Source organism: Choristoneura fumiferana, chromosome 13 (assembly GCF_025370935.1).
Source record: "Choristoneura fumiferana chromosome 13, NRCan_CFum_1, whole genome shotgun sequence".
Classification (NCBI taxonomy): domain Eukaryota; kingdom Metazoa; phylum Arthropoda; class Insecta; order Lepidoptera; family Tortricidae; genus Choristoneura; species Choristoneura fumiferana.
In genome coordinates, this window is record NC_133484.1 from 17,443,293 (window position 1) to 17,464,359 (window position 21,067).

General features: G+C 38.5%; 2 protein-coding genes across 5 annotated transcripts in view; one reads left to right on the top strand and one right to left on the bottom strand.

Annotated features, from left to right (window-relative positions):
- LOC141434187 (fatty acid 2-hydroxylase-like) overlaps positions 1 to 21,067 on the bottom strand; it is a 106,137-nt gene that overhangs the window by 73,091 nt on the left and 11,979 nt on the right. For all 4 annotated transcript variants that reach the window (XM_074096546.1, XM_074096544.1, XM_074096543.1 and 1 more), the window contains exon 3: positions 2,528 to 2,744. In XM_074096546.1, the coding sequence (XP_073952647.1) occupies positions 2,528 to 2,744 (217 nt within the window). The remainder of the gene's footprint in view (positions 1 to 2,527; positions 2,745 to 21,067) is intronic.
- On the top strand, positions 17,869 to 19,296 carry LOC141434191 (uncharacterized). The gene has a single exon (XM_074096549.1). The coding sequence runs from the start codon at positions 18,300 to 18,302 to the stop codon at positions 18,978 to 18,980; it is 681 nt and encodes a 226-aa protein (XP_073952650.1). The 5' UTR covers positions 17,869 to 18,299; the 3' UTR covers positions 18,981 to 19,296.

Below are 21,067 nucleotides of genomic sequence, written 5' to 3' on the forward strand. Positions count from 1 at the left end.
GAAGTAACAAACAAACAAACAAACGGACTTACAAACTTACGCATTTATTATATTAGTCCCACTTCCCGGATTATATTTATTTATTTACACATCGTGAGTCATATTCATTCAAATACCGACAGCAACATAAAAACCAGATAAAATGCCCACTTATTTTTGGTTACATTTTACCGATGAAACTCAAGTGGCTCTTATATTTTCTAAAATTCCGGGATTTTCACCCAACTGCCTTTCTGCGAATCCACTTGTTAAGGTGTAGAGGTAGGACGCCGGCTGCGGGACCGGGGATTGGACTCTCGCTCCGAGTCGTTCTTGATGCAAAGGCTTATCTATCGCCGTTCAACGCGGCAAGCGTGTTGGGCACCTTTGCGCCAGGAACGATTCGAGGCGGTCTTTTTATATAATATAAAAATATTATTTAAGTTAGCTAGTTGATTTATTATTTAGTAGTATTTAGCTCTTAGGTATATGATTGTATTTTCTATAAGTTTATAATCTTAAATAAAAAAAAAACATTAAAAAAAAATCGAGCCAACAATTTTCGCTCTTTTAGACTCCAAGTGCCGGCTAAGCACCAGCAGATGTTCCTGCACTCCGATTTCTGGCCAGAGGGCGTGTTCTTCCGTCGCTATAGGGAAGCAAGGATAAAATACCTTTTTTTTTTGTTTGTATAATTTGTTTTTTATTGTAAGTATAATTTGAATTTTACAGCGCATTGGTTTTACTGTAATGCTCTTATAAATAAATTAAGCAAACGTTTTCTTTTGGCCCCACAGAAACGAACTGCTATCAGAAAAGTAGGTTAGGTTAGGTTAGAACTGCGTCCCCCACAGAAACGAACTGCTACCAGAAAAGTAGGTTAGGTTAGGTTAGAACTGCGTCCCCCACAGAAACGAACTGCTATCAGAAAAGTAGGTTAGGTTAGGTTAGAACTGCGTCCCCCACAGAAACGAACTGCTACCAGAAAAGTAGGTTATGCCATGCAATATTTTTGGAAGAGTGCTTTATGCCAAACGATACATTTGACTAAATAATACTTGGTAATATGAAACATGACTAAGTAATTATTTTTGAAAAAAATATTTTGCCAAAAAAAAAATTTCATTTTTTTTTATTCGTCTGGATGGCAAACGAGCAATAGGGTCTCCTGATGGTAAGAGATCACCACCGCCCATAAACATCTGCAACACCAAAGGTATTGCAGATGCGTTGCCAACCTAGAGGCCTAAGATGGGATACCTCAAGTGCCAGTAATTTCACCGGCTGTCTTACTCTCCACGCCGAAACACCAGTGCAAGCACTGCTGCTTCACGAGAGGATTAGCGAGCAAGATGGTGGTAGCAATCCGGGCGGACCTTGCACAACTACCACTACTACTACTACTTACTAACTGTAAATTTGCGATAAGTTGTTTTAGCAAATGATATTTTGCCAAATGATAATTTGAGTAAAATATTTTGGGATGTGATACTTTGGGAAAAGTTTGTTTCCCATAGGTACATTAGTAGTTAGAGCTGTCGGTAAGCCTCCAACAAGATGGAGCGACGACCTGGTTAAGATCGCGGGATCGCGGTGGATGCGGAAAGCACAAGACCGGTCTGAGTAGAGAGCCTTGGGGGAGGCCTATGTCCAGCAGTGGACGTCTTTCGGCTGACATGATGATGATGATGATGATGAGGTACATTAGTAATCCCCGTGAGTTACGTCGAAATATCGGGAGGTCCTCTTATAAAAGTAACTGCGATCGATATCTTGTAGAAAATTACGTCTAACTATTATTATGTTTTGCGCGACTAATAACTAACTTTACCCAAGTTAAAATGAGGAAATTATGTTATGGTTAGGAACGGATCGCTTCCGATAAGGATTACGACTAGGTACGACGATAGAAATGTAGGAAAAATTCGTAGAGCAAGTATTATAGTTAATTTATGAATTGGTGCGTAGGTATACATAACGTTTTTCATTATAAATTAAGCTCTAGAATAGAGTGAGCTTGCCTTCGGAATCCAAAAGCTTAATGGTTACTTGACCTGAAATGTAAATTTCAGTTTTTTTTTATATTTATGACGGTGGAAGCAGTCTACACTTCCACTGAACGTAGATAATAGTTAGTGTTTAGTTTTGTAATTAAGGGACCCCATACATCCCTGTATTATTATTATTTTGTGTTTTTTTATTTAATTGTATACTGTAGTTTTTAAGTATTTTATTTGTAATTATTTTATGTTGAAAAAATGACTTTCTGCCAAGTTTCTTGCGGCGCATTCTTCTTGGCAATGATGGTTTCTTTTGGTAGTTTAAAAACTGACGTGTAAAAGTGTCCATTTACGGCTATTTACTGAATAAATGATTTGAACTTGAGTAATTTATTTGTTTCTCAATTACTTATATTCTCAATTTACTTAAAAAAATAACTGTCAAGCATGTGGACCCCCGTATCTTAAATTATTATGAACAAAATTATATTGATAATAGCAAAAGTTTATTCCAATGGCCAGTGACTTAGCCCTTGTCCAATACTTACTCAGCACGTGCTCGCTGAACTGTGTATAACCCAGATACAGTATAATGGGTATCCAGAATGCTGGCACTAGGTACCAGGGTGTGAAGGTCATGGCTTCTAGGAGGGGGCTGGAGAAAATGCGGCAATGTCTGAAGACCGCGCTGTTCACCCATTTCTCGTAGTCTGGCGCGATGGTATCGAGCTGGCAGAGGATTGGCTTCGACCAGTCTAGTCTGCCCTGGGAAAGAAACATAGGATTACAATAGGTACAATACGGCTGCGTGCGTGGTAGGTACAGTACACAATGGCGAGGATGTATTGTGTTGTGAGGATTGTGTGTTTCATGAACCAATAGGAACGCTTCAAGTTACCTCGCACATCACAGATCTAGTGAAAACAGCTGAGCATAGCGAGGATAGCAGCCTACTATTAAATATAAGAATAAGAATAAGAATGGTTTATTGGCTGATAAAATAGATACACATACAGAAACACTGACTTAATACACACATGCATGCATATAAAACTAATATTTAAAATAATATTTATTTTCAAAATAAAAAAAAATTAGATACAAATAAATTAAATACAATTTTGTAAAAAGGATTCAGTAAAGTTGCTGGTTTTTAGTCCTCACCTAATGAGGATTTCTGTGGCAGAATAGTTGGCGCTAGGTATAGCTAAAAAACTTAAGAATCGATATGGTTAAGTCATTTTCCGAATGTGGAACGTCGACTTATATACATATACAGACACGTTACTACTACATACAACATTGTCATCTTCTTACATAAGTTTTTTACCTAGTCTCGTGAGGTCTGTTTGACAAATTAGACCTTTGCGTCACGTTTGTGATTGGTTAAACAAATAAATGAGCCAATCACAAACAAGTCTGTAACGTCAAACGGACTTCTCGATATTAACGCCATCTAGCGATATTTCTCCTGTCAAAAAACTGACTTTCATTTAACTTTAAGCGAACATTCAACAGGTCAAATGAAGTTAATTCCTCCAAGACACTATTATGGCCTAAATCTACTGATTAAAAGATACTTAATCAATTTTGATAATTTATTGTGCACAAACAGTGATCGCTCTCAATTTATATCGGTTTTTTAACTCATTCACTGCCACCGACGCATATATGCGTTTTTGGAACTTTCCCCCAGTGCCGCTGTCAAAATTATTCATACATTTTGAACGCACATGTGCGTCGGTGGCACCTGTGGTCAGTCAAGTCAAGTCATGTGGCAGTGAATGCGTTAAAGTCCGTAACTTAAGCATTTTTAATTCATAAATAGATATTTAGCAAAAGAATTTAAAAAAAAGAGTCATCTGTCGATGTTAACGGAAATCAAGAAAAACACGGTTTGATATGAAACCAGTGAATTATCTGGATATGCTCTAAAATAATTAGAAAAAAAAATGAAACGAGAAAACAAAAGATAATACAAAAATTAGGCCGTGTGATATTCATGTTTAAAAAATAGTGATTTTCATCTCAACACGCACTCTTTTTATAGAAGCGTGCCCTATTTATAGTTATTATCGTCATAAGTAAGCCAGTTCATTGAGATTTAGAAACGATTATCACCATGTGTTTTATCCCGTTTGTTTACATGTTTAATTATCCATTAGTCCGCTGTAAATATTTTATTCTAGCTCTATTTTTAACCGACTTCAAAAAAGAGGAAGTAATCGATCCGGTTGTTTTTTTGTTATGTTTCTCTCAACTACTTACATAAAACAGTAAAGATGGACTTCTTTAGTAATATTTGCGAAAATAACTCTGTCCGTCTATCTGTCTGTCTGTTATTTCTTCGTTTAAATCGCCGAACCAGACGCCGTATTGCCTAACGTTTCTAGCGCTCGCGATCGCAATCAAATGACAGATTTCGCATAAAAAAACTGTCATTTGATTGCGATCGCAAGCGTCAGAAACGTTAGGCAATACGGCCTCAGTTTAGAACAAATTTGGTGGGGATATTGTGGAAAAAAAAGCCGTGGTACCTTAGTGTTTTGACATTATGGCTTCTCAAGCAGAGAATCTATAGGGTTTAAATTCGGGTATTTTTCATCTATATGTTCCTAATTTACCTACTTTATTTTGTTTGCTTTAAGAGTAAAAATATGGAATTTAACTTAATAAATTTTTGTTCTGAAAAAAGGACTTTCTACCAAGTTTTTTGCGGCGCATTCTTTTTGGCAATGAGGTCATTCCGAAAACGTGGTAGTATAAAAATTAATAAAGTAGCCCTTGCATGTAAAAGAGTCCTTTGCGGCCTTCTTGCAGAATAAACGTTTTTCCTCTTCAGCTATAACTTTTTCTTTTGTTTTTCATAGGTTTTAGTAATCCAGTAAAAAGTTATCTTTTTTGAAGTAAAGATAAGTCAAGTGCAAAGATATCGACACGGCCAAAGTTGCATAAATATGTTATAACGACTTTATGCGATTAGCATATATATATATATATATATATATATATTTTCTAAGGAATTCGTATTTTGTACGGAATATTCCAAGTTTAGATATATTTTATACCTTAGGCTGCTATTTACTCTTAAACTACTAATAATTCTCAAGAAAACTTAACTGTTATAGTTTTCCTTACAAGTTTGATATACCACTACCATCCTGAATTTTTTCAAATTTTTCCACCCACCGGTTTTGATTTTAGAGGGGGGGACGCTCGATTTTAATGAAAATTTGCACTTTAAAGTTGAATGTTTTGCAGAAAAATCGTTTTAGCAACCCCCTAATGGTTTAAAAGACCTATCCAACGATACCCCACACTACAAGGTTGGGTGAGAAAAAAAATCACCCCTGCTTTACGCCTATGGGAGTTACTCTAAAAAAAATTGTTTTTTGATTTTTTATTGTACCATTTTGTCGGCATAGTTCGTGCAAAATTGCAGCTTAGCATTGATAGTCCCTGAGCAAAGCCGTGGACGGACAGACAGACAGACATCGCGAAACTATAAGGGTTCCGTTTTTGCCATTAAGGCTACGGAACCCTTAAAAAAAGGTCATTAAACTTCATCGGCACTTTAAAAAGATGAAGTGCGACAATAAACGACTGAGACTCAACACTAAAGGACTCGTCTTCAAAGCCGATGCCAAAAAGTATTTTTAGAAAATACAAGATTGGCATTTTTAGGGGAAATCGAATGACTTCATAGATATTAATATTACCGTCGCCGCTTGTGACCCATTTATCAGATGTTCAACTATTTAGAACTAAAGACGTGATAGTTGGGGACATCCTGCGACGTGATTGGCCGACGAACTTGGCCGTTGAACTAGAGGTGCGCACGCGTGTCGTTTTCTCAACCGTCCCGAGACCGAGACCGTTCTTCAGTTCAGTACGAGTACATCTGAAGACTCGCCGCCAGAAAACTACGGGTTATCTCGGAAGAAAATGAACGCATGTAGCTCCAAAATAACGTGCCTAAAGTATCCCTACTTTTTTAGTAAAATTATAAATGTGAAAGTTACTCTTTCTGTCTGTATGTTACCTCTTCAAGCTTAAACTGCCAAAACCGATTCATTCATGGTGATAGTTTAAAATCCTGAAAAGAAGACAGGATTTTTTTTATCTCGGAAAATTGCATAGTTCCCGCGGGATATTTGGAAAAAAATATTCTTGCGTTACTTTGCAGAGATGCAATAAGAAAAGCGTTTTTACCATGCTCCTTCGCTATCAACTTCTATTCGTTCGCCCGTACATCCGTCCATTGGTAGCGAATAAGTAAAGTGAAGCATAGGTATTTCATGTAGACGTGAAATACCTATAATTTACTTTACTTACTCTAAGAGTAGAGACAAAATAAATAACGCGCTTACTGAATAAATTTGAAGACCTTTGAGATTTTATAGCTTATATAGGTATAACCACATAACCTACTTATTCAGGGAAACGATCAGAGCGTTGAAACAAAGTTGATTTGACATATTTATAAATTTGAGTGAGAATTTTATTGATGTACTTTTTCGTCACTTAAAAGTTTCTTCGAACCAGTAGGGCTACTACGAAACTCGAAACTCGGAAGTTCGTATCGTACCGTCCCTCTCGCCCTCGTATTAAATAGTATAAGTGTCAGAGGGACCGCACGATACGAACTTCGAATTTCGAGTTTCGTAGTAGCCCTGCAGGTTTTAGCCTAAATTAAAATTAACGATTTTGTCTCCTGAAGGGACTTTGTGTCCTCTCTGAGGATCGCGATCTGTAGGCAAAGAACTATAGTATTGAAAAACAAATGTACCTACTATCGATTGGTGTTCTGTTCAAAAAACTATGAGTGGATGACACAAACTTATCGCCCTTAACAAGATACGCCGTAATCAACTCGAATGCACATCGGTGCCTATGTCGAGAAAATGAAGATAGGTTTTTACAATAGGTACCTACAACAATAATATAATATAAACACAAAAACATGGTAGACAATAGGCGGTCTTATCGCTTAAAAGCGCGGTTTTTCTTGATGTTTCAGTTTTTTTGGTGTCTCTCTTAAGTGTCACGTCAATGTCGCTTGTCAAATTTGACCTTTAAAAATTAAATTAAAATTCATTTATTTCAAATAGGTAATAAAACTCACAGCAATTTTTCAGTTAGGTAAATCCATAACTAAATGCGAAAGTGTGTGTGTTTGTGTGTTTATATGTATGTTTGTCCGCCTTTCACGTCGAAACGGAGCGTCAGATCGACTTGATTTTTGGCATAGAGATAGTTTATGGGCCAGAGAGTGACATAGGCTACTTTTTGCACACGAACACCCGATAACCGAATTCCACGCGGGCGTACCCGCGGTCAAAGCTAGTTACTTATAATAATGTAATTGTTATTTGACCAATAAGTTAATTACTTATAGTACCTAGTTTCTACCAATGTAATTAATCGTCTGTCGAAGTTAACTGAAATCATGAAAGACTGTGTGTAAGTATTCGTTTGTTAGCATCAAACCTTGCAAGTTAATTTTGATCCTATGCGAGTGTTTGGATTAACTTGAAACTAGCATACATATTAGTATATTACGCAGCTTAATATTCTTACTCTTAAATTTCTCTATGTGTCTGTACCTATAGATACTCGTATATTGTCGGAAAAGTTGATATTTATTTTGCTTTCTTAACTACCTTACTGAAGTTGACTGCACCTGATTGAGAAAGCGAGATATACGCTTATCCGACAATATACGATGGAAAAACATTCACCATTTATCAGCAATATCTACAGAAATGCTGCGAATCGAAATGTTAACACTCAAGATTATTTTATCAAAATACACGACAGTGTCACAGGCTAATATTAAAAAAAAATCAAGAGCTACATACTGTAATGAAAAAGCTTTTGACCATTAAAGATAAAACGTGTTCAAATTTGACCAATTCAAATTAAGGTCAGTTACAATCGATAGTAAATTGCGTAGCGGTCGCTAAATTCTCTCAATAATCATGCAATTATCGGCGTGCAAGGTCGCCGGCAGCTGCTGGTTTTCCGGCTTTAATAATTAAACCATGCATGCCGGTCGATGGGGCTGGCCGTAAACCAATACTACGAAGTGCAAAATTCGAATTGTATTATTTAATACGAGACGTTTATATTATTTAATAAGAGATTGAGAGGGACGGTAGGTACGATATAAACTTCGAATTTCGTATCTAGCCCCCCTGGTGTGCCTGAACACAAGTCAACGTTAAAGGCTCAGTTTCATTGGTCGATAGAGCCCTTATGCGGGGTACGGTCGATTTCCACGACGCATGCCATAGGAACCGCTTCGGGGAACCGTTTTCATTGGTCGATAGAGCCCTTATGTGGGGTACGAGGAGATTTCCACGACGCATGCCATAGGAACCTTCGGGGAACCGTTTTCATTGGTCGATAGAGCCCTTATGCGGGGTACGAGGAGATTTCCACGACGCATGCCATAGGAACCTTCGGGGAACCGTTTTCATTGGTCGATAGAGCCCTTATGCGGGGTACGAGGAGATTTCCACGACGCATGCCATAGGAACCGCTTCTGGGAACCGTTTTCATTGGTCGATAGAGCGCTTATGCGGGGTGCGGGAGATTTCCACAATGCAAGCCGGACCCGCATTCGGGGAACCGTTTTCATTAGTCGATATAGAGCGCTCATGCGGGGTGCGGGAGATTTCCACAATGCAAGCCGGACCCGCATTCGGGGAACCGTTTTCATTAGTCGATATAGAGCGCTCATGCGGGGTGCGGGAGATTTCCACAATGCAAGCCGGACCCGCATTCGGGGAACCGTTTTCATTAGTCGATATAGAGCGCTTATGCGGGGTGCGGGAGATTTCCACAATGCAAGCCGGGCTCGGCATTTTTATGCTCTTCCGTGGGAATTGTTCAATTGTATTTGAAACTAGGGTGATATTTTACAATTACTTAGACCAATTAATAGTCACAATTGTGACAGAGCAATTTAAAACTGGCGCCATTGCTAGACTTATTAATTGATGTCTATATCAGCCTAAACGAATAATTAATAAATAACTACACAGTAGATTACATATCATCTGTATCTTTACATCGTGTTTTTATTTTGGTTTACTTTTCCCTAAGATACTACCACTATCCCGATATTCCAACGGGATCGTCGGGAATCTCGAAATTTCAACTGCTAGGATGAGAAGACATAAAAATTGACGCGGCTATTCTATATGCAACGTTAATGAAATCCACGATGTAATTTTCAGGGTCTCCCATTGGAATTTGTTAAAATCCCGGAATTTCAGTTCAACTGTCGGATCCAATACAATGGATTACGCGTGCGAAGCCACGAGTCAAGTCTATCCAAATAATATTATAAATGCGAAAGTTTGTAATTCTGTTTGTTTGTTTGTTACCTTTTCACGTCTAAACCGCTGAACCAATTAGTTTAGTCGCGGGGAAGGACATAGGATAGTTTTTATCCCGGAATTGCATGGTTACCGCGGGATAGCGATAAGCTAATTGTATGCGGACGGAGGCGAGCTGTTCGTAGTGTGCGGACACTCACACGCATTTGGCAGATTGTTATTTAGAAAAAGAAGCTCGTACGTAAATAAACTATAAGAGCATCATGTCTGATTGCGCATGATTTCAAGGCAACAGTTCAAAGGAAGTTCAAGAGTGAATCAATGATTGCTATTACATAAACTTGTTACAATAATTACGACAGACAGTGACAGTGACGTCACGTGACAAACATATGATTGACACTAACTATGATTTGATCAATGTTGGTGTTTATAACATGCATGACATGACTCTAATTTTATAGAGTACACGTTGTGTTTCGACCAGAAGGTGTGCTAGGATGCGTTGCGATGCGAGGAATGTGTTATTGATGATCCAATAGAAACACTTCATTTACCTATCTTCGCACTGCACAGGTCTAGTGGAAACAGCTGAGCGGAGCGAGGATAGCTAATTGAAGCGTTTCTATTGGTACATGAAAAACACATTCCTCACAACGCATCTTCACACATCTCTGGTGAAAACGCAGCCTAAGTATGATTTGATCAATGATTTTATTAACCTATTTTATTTAAAGAAAAAAAAATTTTTTTTAGCAGTGCATGCAGTGTTTTATCAACTTTGAAAGGTTTTTTGCTACACTCCACCGTGGCTCTGCAAGGTATCTAAGCGGTAGGTAAGGTAGCTATACGAAGAAAAAAACGATAATACGAGTAAGAGTACCTACTACTTCCTCTCTGTATTCCATCTGTTTTCCCAAAATACCCTTAATTCAATCATAGTGTGTCATAATCATAATGCCCTAATTTAAATACCAATGGGTAGGTAAAGTATAGGGTTGCCAACTTTTTATACAAGAAATAAGGTATATTTACGTCTGAGAAGGGAAATAAACAGTATTTTAGAAAAATGAACAGCATTTTTCTTCTTTTCATGTTTTAAAGACAAATTTTTGGGTGCTTCTCGCACAAGTTATAAATTTAGTTTCATTTTTAAAAGCCTCACGAGGTATATTGTTATTAAATTAACATTGGCAGATTCGTTCTGAACCACCACTATTGTGACTATATATGCTGCAGGTACTGACTTAGTGTGTGATAGTGTTAGGCAATGTTGATGCTGAAAACAGTATTTTACATACTTTATTTTAGTTCAACAGTAAAAAGTATAATGTAGTGAAAAACAGTATAATACTGTTTTTAACAGTATAGTTGGCAACCCTAGTAAAGTACCTAGCCGTAGCCAACCTAACTTCGCTCCGGCTGAAACTGTAAAAACTTATTCTGTGCTGAAACTTAAAAACACGCCTTTGCCCAGATATAAGATCAAGCTAGAATGATTATTCGCCCCCACCCTCATAGCAAATATATATAAAGCATCGAAATCAATCAACGGTTTCAAAGATCTCCGAAAATAAATATTCAAGAAGTGCTAAAAACATCGACACTAATTAAGATCAAGTGAGTTGTCGATTATTGCGCAACCAAAGATACACATTGCCACCATTAAACCCATCATTGAGCGCAAGTGAATAAATCGATAACTTAAATTATCAGAAAGAAAGAAAAATGATTTGAAAACAATAATATATTACTATACAAGCATAATTTATAAAAGATTGTATGGTGATGACACCAATTGTCACCGAAAAAGGGTCTCCACTCAGCATGTGTTGCTACACAGTGGGTGCAGCAACGCTGATTTTCTGCAGAGCCCAAATTTGAGCTAAACGACAGCTTCACTTGTTACATTATAAATTTATAATATAATTAAACAAATTGAAATATTACCCATACAGCTAAGACTAAGCCTACGTTTTAACCAAGTGACGGGCATAAGGCACAAAGCAAGAGGCATGGTGATAATAAAAAATAAAAATAACAAAAATAACATATTATATGCAATACCCATACACATACAGCACAGGATATTATTAATCCAGCAATCCCATAGTTATCGGCAATTCACGTACTCTTTATCTTTTATTTAGCATACAGTATCTATCTACACCTGCCGATCCTTCAATACACAAAATATCTGTGACAGTCATTCTTTTATCATGCGTAGATAGGGACAAGCTGTTTGCAAAAGCTGATAAAGCGAAGACACTACTATAACGTCTGATACATTGTAGCTTGATATTGAAGGGGATCGCCTCGACTTGCAGGATTTGGAGGCTTGTCGTTTTGATAAATGAATCATTTCCATCGTACGACCAATGACTTTTTAGAGTACTTAATTTTGAATAAGCAGGTACATTACTCTAATGTTCATAGATGATCTAAATGAAAAATTCCTTTGAAAAACTTTTACAGGCGTTTTGTAACTAGTTAACGAACGATCTGCTTAAGTATTCGGAATGAGACACTAATAGCTTAAGATTATCTAAAATACGGTAGGTAGGAATTTCACAGCCAAACATGAAGATAGTCGATGCTGTTGATGTTTACGGTAGGTAAAGTAGAAGTAGGTACCTAAGTTTGTACCTAACAAGAAACACTTAAACATCACACAGCTATGAGATACCTCATGTAAGTCTTGCAACAGTAGGGCATGTGAGTGTAGGTAAGTAGGAATGAGATAGATAAGTAAACAATATAAATATGTGAGAGATTGAAATAATTATGTGTCCGTTATCTCAACCCCATAGCCTGAGCCTGATAATCGTGCCCAGAAGTCCCGCTGACTAATATTATTTAATACAAGTGAGAGGGACGGTACGATACGAACTTCGATTTTCGAATTTCATAGTCCCACAAGGCCTACCAACCTCACAGCCCATTCCACACTTCCTGCTTGGTAATAGTTTAGTAACTGGATGGCTATCCGCGAGCACATTCTCAACGGCTTATAAAGCTGGGTCTCGACTCGACCACTTGTGCTATTACTTATTCTGTGACTCGACTGAGCCGCCGTGCGTGGCAAGCGCATGAGGTATGATTTTATTCGACACAGGCACAGGGCTCGAAATTGCACCGAAAACGGCTTTATGTATATAGATACCACGTACGTGTGTTAGGTGTTACGTTTAAATTTTCTGATCTACTTTTGATGCACCACCTGTTGTAAACTAGTCCTTCCTTCTTTCTGTAAAAAAGGTTGCCTGGAAGAGATCGCTCTTAAGCGATAAGGCCGCCTATTGCTCACCATGTAATTTTTTTCTCTCTCTGTGTATCTGTTTTCTGTATCGCTTACTATATCTGGTGTTGTACAATAAAGAGTCTTTGTATTGTATTGTATTGTACCACTACACTAAATTATTAAATATTAACATTATCAAAAGGTCCGTTTTGATCAGTATTTCGACACTGGACATTTTACGACTTTGACGTAAGACGCCGGAGGGAGTATAAATATATTTGTGAAGCCGAGCTAAGCTCTACACAAATGTGCGAATTATTTTTTCAACAATAAAAATAATACTTTATCAGTATTTAACAAGATTGTAAAGATGCGGAAATTCGCCGTACGGTGTTAATCATCGGGTCCGATAGTGATCGCGTGCTTTGACGTACGTTGGTCGTTGACGCAGGAAGTACGATGCAAACACGACATATCCATGTGTAGGAACGTTTGTTCCTGTCGGTTTCGTAAAAAAAATACAGAGACGCATGTGAGGCGTAGTGACGATGACCAATACAAGTTAGACAAAAGCTTCTAACAATCGCCCGTTCAGTAAAAATCAATAAAAATCAATAACTCTACTCATAAACCCGGTCGAACTGACCGGGCCGGATGGCCAAGTGGTTAGAGAACCTGACTACGAAGCTTGAGGTCCTGGGTACGATTACCGGCCGGGCCAGATATTTGTATGAATAATACGAATGTTTGTTCTCGGGTCTTGGATGTTTAATATGTATTTATCTGTTAATCCGTTGCCTAGTATCCATAGTACAAGCTTTGCTTAGTTTGGGACTAGCTCAATTGGTGTCAAGTGTCCCATGATATTATTATTAAGTAAAACTGCGACGAGCTGTCTATTTAATTGGAGTAACGTATGACATAATCACCACTCCAATTAAGCTGCCCCATAAAAGATCACGCGATCGTAAAGCCTCTTCAGTATATTAATTAGCTTTCAGACGTTAAATAAAGCACTCAAGTAACACTAGATTTATTTCCGCCACTCCTCTATGAAGATGTAAAGCCGCATTCACACATCTGTCGTGTTGTGTCGTCGTGACGCATCAGAACGGTATCGGTTTCATACATTTTATATGGTTGCGTTCACATTATCTGATGCAGTGTGTGTAGCGGCTTGTGTTGTGGCTGCTTGTGTTGTGACGACTTGTGTTGTGTCGCATCAAAGCTATAGAGAGAGAGAGAGAGAGAGAGAGAGAGAGAGACGAGAGCATCACAACACAACACGACAGATTAAAATGTGAATGCGGCTAAACGCCCAGCCGCGACTTCGCGCGATCACGGCGAGCGTTTTTTCTGTTCAAAATATTTTTATTCAAGGTTTTTTTTCATGTAAGTACCTACCTACAATATTTTTTTTTTCAATTTTTCTTTTATCTCTATTTTATTATTTTAGTTAACCATTCAAAATACATACCTACTTACTTAAGCAAAATTACAGCTTTCTAGCACTAAGCCGAGGAAGGGCGGATATAGCGATAAGGGTTTCTTTTCTTGTAGGGCAAAAAAAATCTAAAAAGGGCTAAAAAACTCATGAAAGCACAAAAAACGTGTGCGAGTTTAAAACAACAAGCTTTAAAGAGCCCTTACCCTTTTTTTACTGATTTGTACTTGAACCACTTTTAAACAAATGATACTTTGTCATAATAAACGTTAAGTAAGCTTAGCCAACATAGACTTCCATTGTAAAACTTATTTCGTAAAGGTACCGTAAGATATACTTGTTTATACCAAAAAGATTTCATCATTATAGGTGTAAGTATTAGGAGGGTGCGAAGTATTAGGTGGGGGTGATGAAATCTATTGCAGCGCTTATGGTGGCCAAAAGTAGAAATAGTTCTGGCTCTGTCATCTGTCATACTCATATGAATCTGTCATTAACAAAGCAATTTGTATAGACTTTAACTACCTAATTTTAGTAATAGATGTTTGTGTTATGATGCGAGCTTGAATTATTGAACACTGTTCCTGTTTTGTTCTTAATGTAGAGAATGTAGAGATGTAGAGGACATCTCGGACATGTCCAGCAACAATTTTCCTTATGAAACGGTTTGTGGTTGAAATTTTATATTGAGTGATTGATACTCACTTACACAAAAGATCCCTACGGGTCCAAGTGTATCCGCAAGGACCCCTAACGATAAGATAAGATAAGATACTCACAAAACCGGTCTTCAAAATTATACTACATTTTGTTTTGAAAACGATATATCAATTTATTACTAGCGATATAACAACAATTATATAATTTTACTTTTATTCAATGAAACCAATAAGATAGCTTTATCTTTTCGTTTTACAGTAAAAGTACAACTGAACATGAAGTAAACAAACCCTGACATAACGAAAATAAAACACAGTTTTCGAATCATTTTTACTTACCTCATTTAATTTTAATGACCAAAAATGAATTCACAACCTTTTGTCCACCCAAATCACGGTACATCACAGTAATTTTGTATTATAAATTAATACTATTATAGGTTTGATTTTTGTCACAATGTCGCGATGAAATTTCAAAACGTCAGAGCATCAGAGCCATAAAAGTTGCGGACGCTAGGTGCCGCTGATGTCGTGCACAGAGCCAATAGAATATTCGACCTCCACCCATCGGAATAAAGGTAGTGCACAATGCAAACATCACATACAATTTACTGAAAAAAAAATACTGCATAGGTAACATCTACGAAACAATATAATTGTTTCCCTTTATCCCAAACTGCCCTAACGTTAGACTACTCATACATGTATTACATTATTTACATTGCGGTGCTCGATAGTAGCTTGCAAGCTCCATGGCCACGCAATGTAAGTACCTACTATTACTTGCGTGCGGGTCAATGCACATTTTTTGTTGACGTTTCGACTTTGTTTTGTTCCGACTAGACGTTTTAAATCAACACTACTTCATTCCTCTAAGATCAAAACACTCGAGTTGTCGAGCTATACCACAGAACAAATAACAGTACAAGTATACTAATTATGCAATGTATACACGTGTGTTATTGAGCAGAAATAGCTCAAGGGCGAGTAGGCCGAGGCGTTCAACGGACGCATGGAGCACGTGCCTAATCAAATCACTCTGTGAGATAACTTTAAAAAAGTTAAGCATCATTCGATGGATCTGGTAAGGATCTGGTAGATAGGTCTAATAAAAACTGGCCAAGAGCGTGTCGGACACGCCCGAAATAGGGTTCCGTAGCCATTATGAAAAAATTAAGTAATATTTTTCTAAGGATTTCGTATTTTGTACGGAATATTCCAAGTTTAGGTATAGGCTGCTATTTACTCTTAAACTACTAATAATTCTCAAGAAAACTTAACCGTTATAGTTTTCCTTGTAAGGTTGATATACTCACTACAATCCTAAATTTTTGAAATTTTTCCACCCACCGGTTTAGATTTTAGAGGGATTCTAATGGTTTTAAAATACCTATCCAACGATACCCTACACTACAAGGTTGGATGAGAAAAAAAAACACCCCCCTTTACGTCTATGGGAGATATATTTTTTTTTATATTTTATTGTACCATCAGCCAAATATGTGGTCTACCACCCTAAAGTTGATAATCGTTTGCATGTCATAAAACAATAATGCCAATAGTCGCGTCTGTCAACTTGAAAGTTCGACTTAAGCGACATATTCATTTGATAGGAACTTGTTTAAAAATTGACAGACCACTTATTTGGCTGATGGTATACATATTCGTGCAAAATTACAGCTTTCTAGCATTGATAGTCCCTGAGCAAAGCCGCGGAGGGACAGACATACAGACAGACATGGCGAAACTATAAGGGTTTCGTTTTTGCCATTTTGGCTACGGAACCCTAAAAAGGATCCTTCGTCGTTTAATTTTAGGATTCCGTTCACCTGGTTTAAAATCTGCTACAGCGAAACGTGCAAAAATATCTGACACGTCCTACTTCTACTTACCGGCCCCAAGAGCACAGTGTAAGAAAATGTACTTAAGTTCTTTAGACTTTGCCTAGAGATCGTCGTGTAAGATATTTATGCACGTTTGTTGTGTCAGATATTAGTGCTGGTGACTGTACCTTAAAAGAAAACAGAACCCTATAGTATCACTTTGTTGTCCGTCAGGAACAGGTGTCAAGCTGAAATGTTTGTTTATTTAAATACTCAGGTCAGGGGGGCTACTACGAAATTCAAAGTTCGTATGGTACTGTCTCTCTCGCTTTTGTATAAAATAATATAAGCGTCAGCGGGACGGCAAGATACGAAGTTCGAATTTTGCACTTCGTAGTATAGGGCCATTCTAAATTCGAAAACGTTCGGTCCCTCTGACTCTTAATACTATTTAATACGAGAGCGAGAGGGACAATACAATACAAGGACTCTTTATTGTACACCAGACATAGTAAGCGATACAGAAAACAGATACACAGAGAAAAAAATTACAAGGTGAGCAATAGGCGGCCTTATCGCTTAAGAGCGATCTCTTTCAGGCAACCTTTTTTACAGAAAGAAGGAAGGACTACTTAGTTTACAACAGGTGGTGCATCAAAAGTAGATCCGAAAATTCAGTCAGGGACGGTCCGATTTTCCAACTTCGGAGTAGGCCCTCTGGTTTGCTATCAAACTTCGAAGTCAATGCAATCAAGATAGCATTTAGCAGAAAGATTTGAGATTTGGCGTTTTATACCTAATAATTTTAAATTAAAAAAATAATTATGAATGAAAATCGCAAAAGATGAGATGATCAAGAAGACATCCACTGTTGAACAAAGTCCTCCCTCTTAAAACGGTACAATGAACGACAACACACCACTTGTATCGAACGGTGGCCCACAACTTTCGCAAATACATGAGATGTTGTCAGCCCACCTAGCGGGAGGCCTACCCCACCTACCAATGCCAGCCAACGCTTCGCCTTCCGGCACTCGAGGTCCTTTCTCCCTCAACGGTTATCTCTTCTTCGAGCGATGTATGTAGCCCGCCCATTGCCACTTCAACTCTCATATTCTCCGAGATGTGTCGGTAATTTCACGCAAATAAACTCCGAGCGTAGATCTCTCCACAGCTCGTTGCGTGACTCCGAGCCTCTTCAAGAAGCCAACAGTCAAGGGCGACGTCCCAGAGCCATAGGTCGTCACTGGCATGACAACACACACTGTTTAAAGGCCAGTGAGCAGTCCTTCAGCACTTTTACTGGAAAGAAAAACTTGTGATAGAGAAATTTTATCCCAAGTTTTTCTTTCCAGCGTCGTTAGCACACTTTTAGTTAGAGCAATTAATCTGTCATCTCCCAGGATAACAGGATCAAAGGAATTTGGGCACAAATTTGTGCCTCTGGGAGAGGACAGGTTAAACTTCTTTTGCACTGGGTTGAGAAAATAAACATAGCCCTTTAGGCTTAAAGCCGATTCGCGGTCATATCACATGTACATACATATTCATAAATGCTATCTAAAGTCATTCATGATTAAATCGTCCAGGTGTTCGTGATACTGATAAGGACTTTACTAATGATAAGGGGTACCATCACCGTCCCCGCTCTAGTACCTACGCTTCATTATAGACGTGAGTAATCTCGAAAAAAAAAAGTAAGGTGCTGAACGTTAACGGGGAAGTTGAGTTGAATGGCACGCACCGGGTTATTGGGTACGCTGACGACTTGGCACTGCTGGGACAGCGCGAGAGTGAGGTGCAAGCCATGGCCCGAGTATTGGAAGAGGAGGGAGGAAAAGTCGGACTCAGAATCAGCCGCGAGAAATCAGAATATTTCCACACTAATCCAAGAGAGAAACGAGAAGACCTAAAGGTGGTTGACTTGACACCATCTACAAAGGGGTCAATAAATTTAAATATCTTGAGTGCACTGTCAGACACTAAGCACCGCGAGGAAGAGATTGACATACGTGTTCAGAGCGCCTTCAGATTTACAGCTGCTCTTCACAAGATTTTGGTGTCCAAGCTACTACGCAGGAGAACCAAGATTCGCGTCTACAAAACTGTCATTAGACCGATATTGATGTACGGTTGCGAGGCTTGGACACTAATGCTCAAAGAAGAGAATAAGCTGCTCGTGGCAGAACGGAGGATTCTGCGGAAGATTCTAGGGCCGACTCAGAGAGATGACGGTAGCTGGAGGATAAGGAAAAACAGAGAAATTGAGGACCCGGTATCTGAGCCCAATGTTATAGGAGAGACCAAGGCGTCCAGACTCCGGTTGCTCGGGCACGTGGAAAGGTTGGGAGAGGATCGAGCCGTGAAGAGAGCGTACTTGGGACGACCAAGTGGACGTACGCTGGAGGGACGAGGTCCTGAAAGACCTTTTGGACCTTGGGGTCGAAGGCTGGCAAGAGTTGGCTCAAGATCGCAAAGCGTGGAGTAATCTGGTGTTGGAGGCCAAGACACACTTTAGGTAACTACGCCCTGGTACTAAGTAAGTAAGTAAGTAAAGCAAGGAATAGATTCAAACTTGTTATTCAGTTGAAAAAACCGTTTCTTTCATAAACAGGCACAAACCTGTTATGAGAATTATTATGTACTTAGTACCTTTTGCCTGTGTGTGGCAGAGGCAAAGGTCAAATAGTGACACGAGTACACGCCAGATAAAACAAACAGGCGTTTAAAGCATGATTTCCACCAAACGGCTGGAATCGGAAAGAATCCGAACGGATGCGGCTACAGCCGAACGTCTTCAACCGAACGGCTTGCTTCACATCGGATCGGGAAGAATACGAACGAGAAAATCGAAGTTCGTATCGTACCGTCCCTCTCACTCTCGTATTTATTCTAATATTATAAAAAGGAAAGATTTGGATTTTTGTTTTATTTTATGTTTGTTACGAATAAACAAACTACTGGACCGATTTCAAAAACTCTTTTACCATTAGAATGTTACATTATTCCAGTGCCATAGGCTATATTTATTAGGAATGGGCCGAATAATCGTTTTACATTCGGTATTCGGCATATTCGGCAGATTTTCCGAATATTTGGATAAATATTTGGGGCAAACTTTACCTCTATAATAGTATAATATAGTAAATTAGTATATAGTATAGATAATACAAATATAATAATATATACTATAATACGAGTATAACATATTATACTAATAAAAAACGCGTTCGTTTCGCTTGCGACGTAAATAAATAGAATAGCCCCTTCTAAGGGGCCCCAGGCATCTACTTGTAGCGGAGAACGTAATCGCGGAGTGAGCGGGAGGCTACTACGAAATTCGAAATTCGAAGTTCGTATCGTACCGTCCCTCTCACTCTCGTATTAAACAATATAAACGTCAGTGGGACGGCAAGATACGAAGTTCGAATTTTGCACTTCGCATATAATTATAGCGTTATTGCATATTTTGGTTCTTTTTGATTAACAGTGCTTATTTCAGTTGTTTTGTTATACGTGTCAAGCGTATTGTTTTATGCCGTCGACACGTCCGATGTACAGATAGCTACGAAAATCTTATTTTTGTTGTATTAATCCCGCCAGTGTAAAAAAAACCCAGACTAATGGAATTTTGGACAAAAAATTACCCAGGCTCATTTACGACTGGTGGCACTGTCATTTTTTGCATGAAGGTTTGTGAAACTCAAAAAAATATCAAATCGATCAACATGTGAGTCCGTACTGCTTCCCATTTAGCTGCAAGACAAAAACCTACAAAATGTTGACAACAACTACTGCCAGTCAGTACTGCCTTATATAATATAATGCTGCATGTCTCTCGATGAGAGCGAAACATAGATGTCGCTAGTGCTGCTGCTTAAGTAGCGTAGTAGAAAGAAGCAACCTGAGATGTGTGCATGCATAGGAGAAATTCGTGTCTGTACTCCTGTCTAGTAGTAGTGTAGGGGTATGGCACGCAGCACGGAATGCTGAGGACCTGGGTTTGATTCCCAGCGCTGGTCTCTTTTTCTGGTTTTTCTGTGCATCCATGTCTCAGTTTGTATTTTCGATAAATACCTACCTCCTGTCCCTGTCTTCATTCCATCTATTGTACATAACATTAAACTGAACCAACAAGAAACCGACTTTTTAAAACCTAACCCAAACAAATACGAAGTCAGCAAAAAGAAATACATTCAAGATGACATGAGATTCGGCTTGCCGTGGCATTATGCTGAGTGGGGACCTATTTAGCGTCTGTCTTTATCTGTTCTATGTTTGTTCCTATGTTTGTTTTATGGCGTTAAATAAATGTATTTTCTTTCTTTCTTTCTTAGATACAGTGGCTATAGCGACAACAGTGGCGCACTGGCCGTTATTTCAAGTATTTATAGATAGCATTCTATGTCTACCACTCTTTGGAAGGTCTTCCGATACGTACAGGTACGTTAGTACTATTATATATTCTGTGGTACAGGCCACAATCAGTTCCCTTGCATCAGCAATGTAACGAACTTGTGTAGCGAGTGTTTTTTTGCTTTGGCGAAAGAAAGACTGAATTTCAAGGTAAGGTGT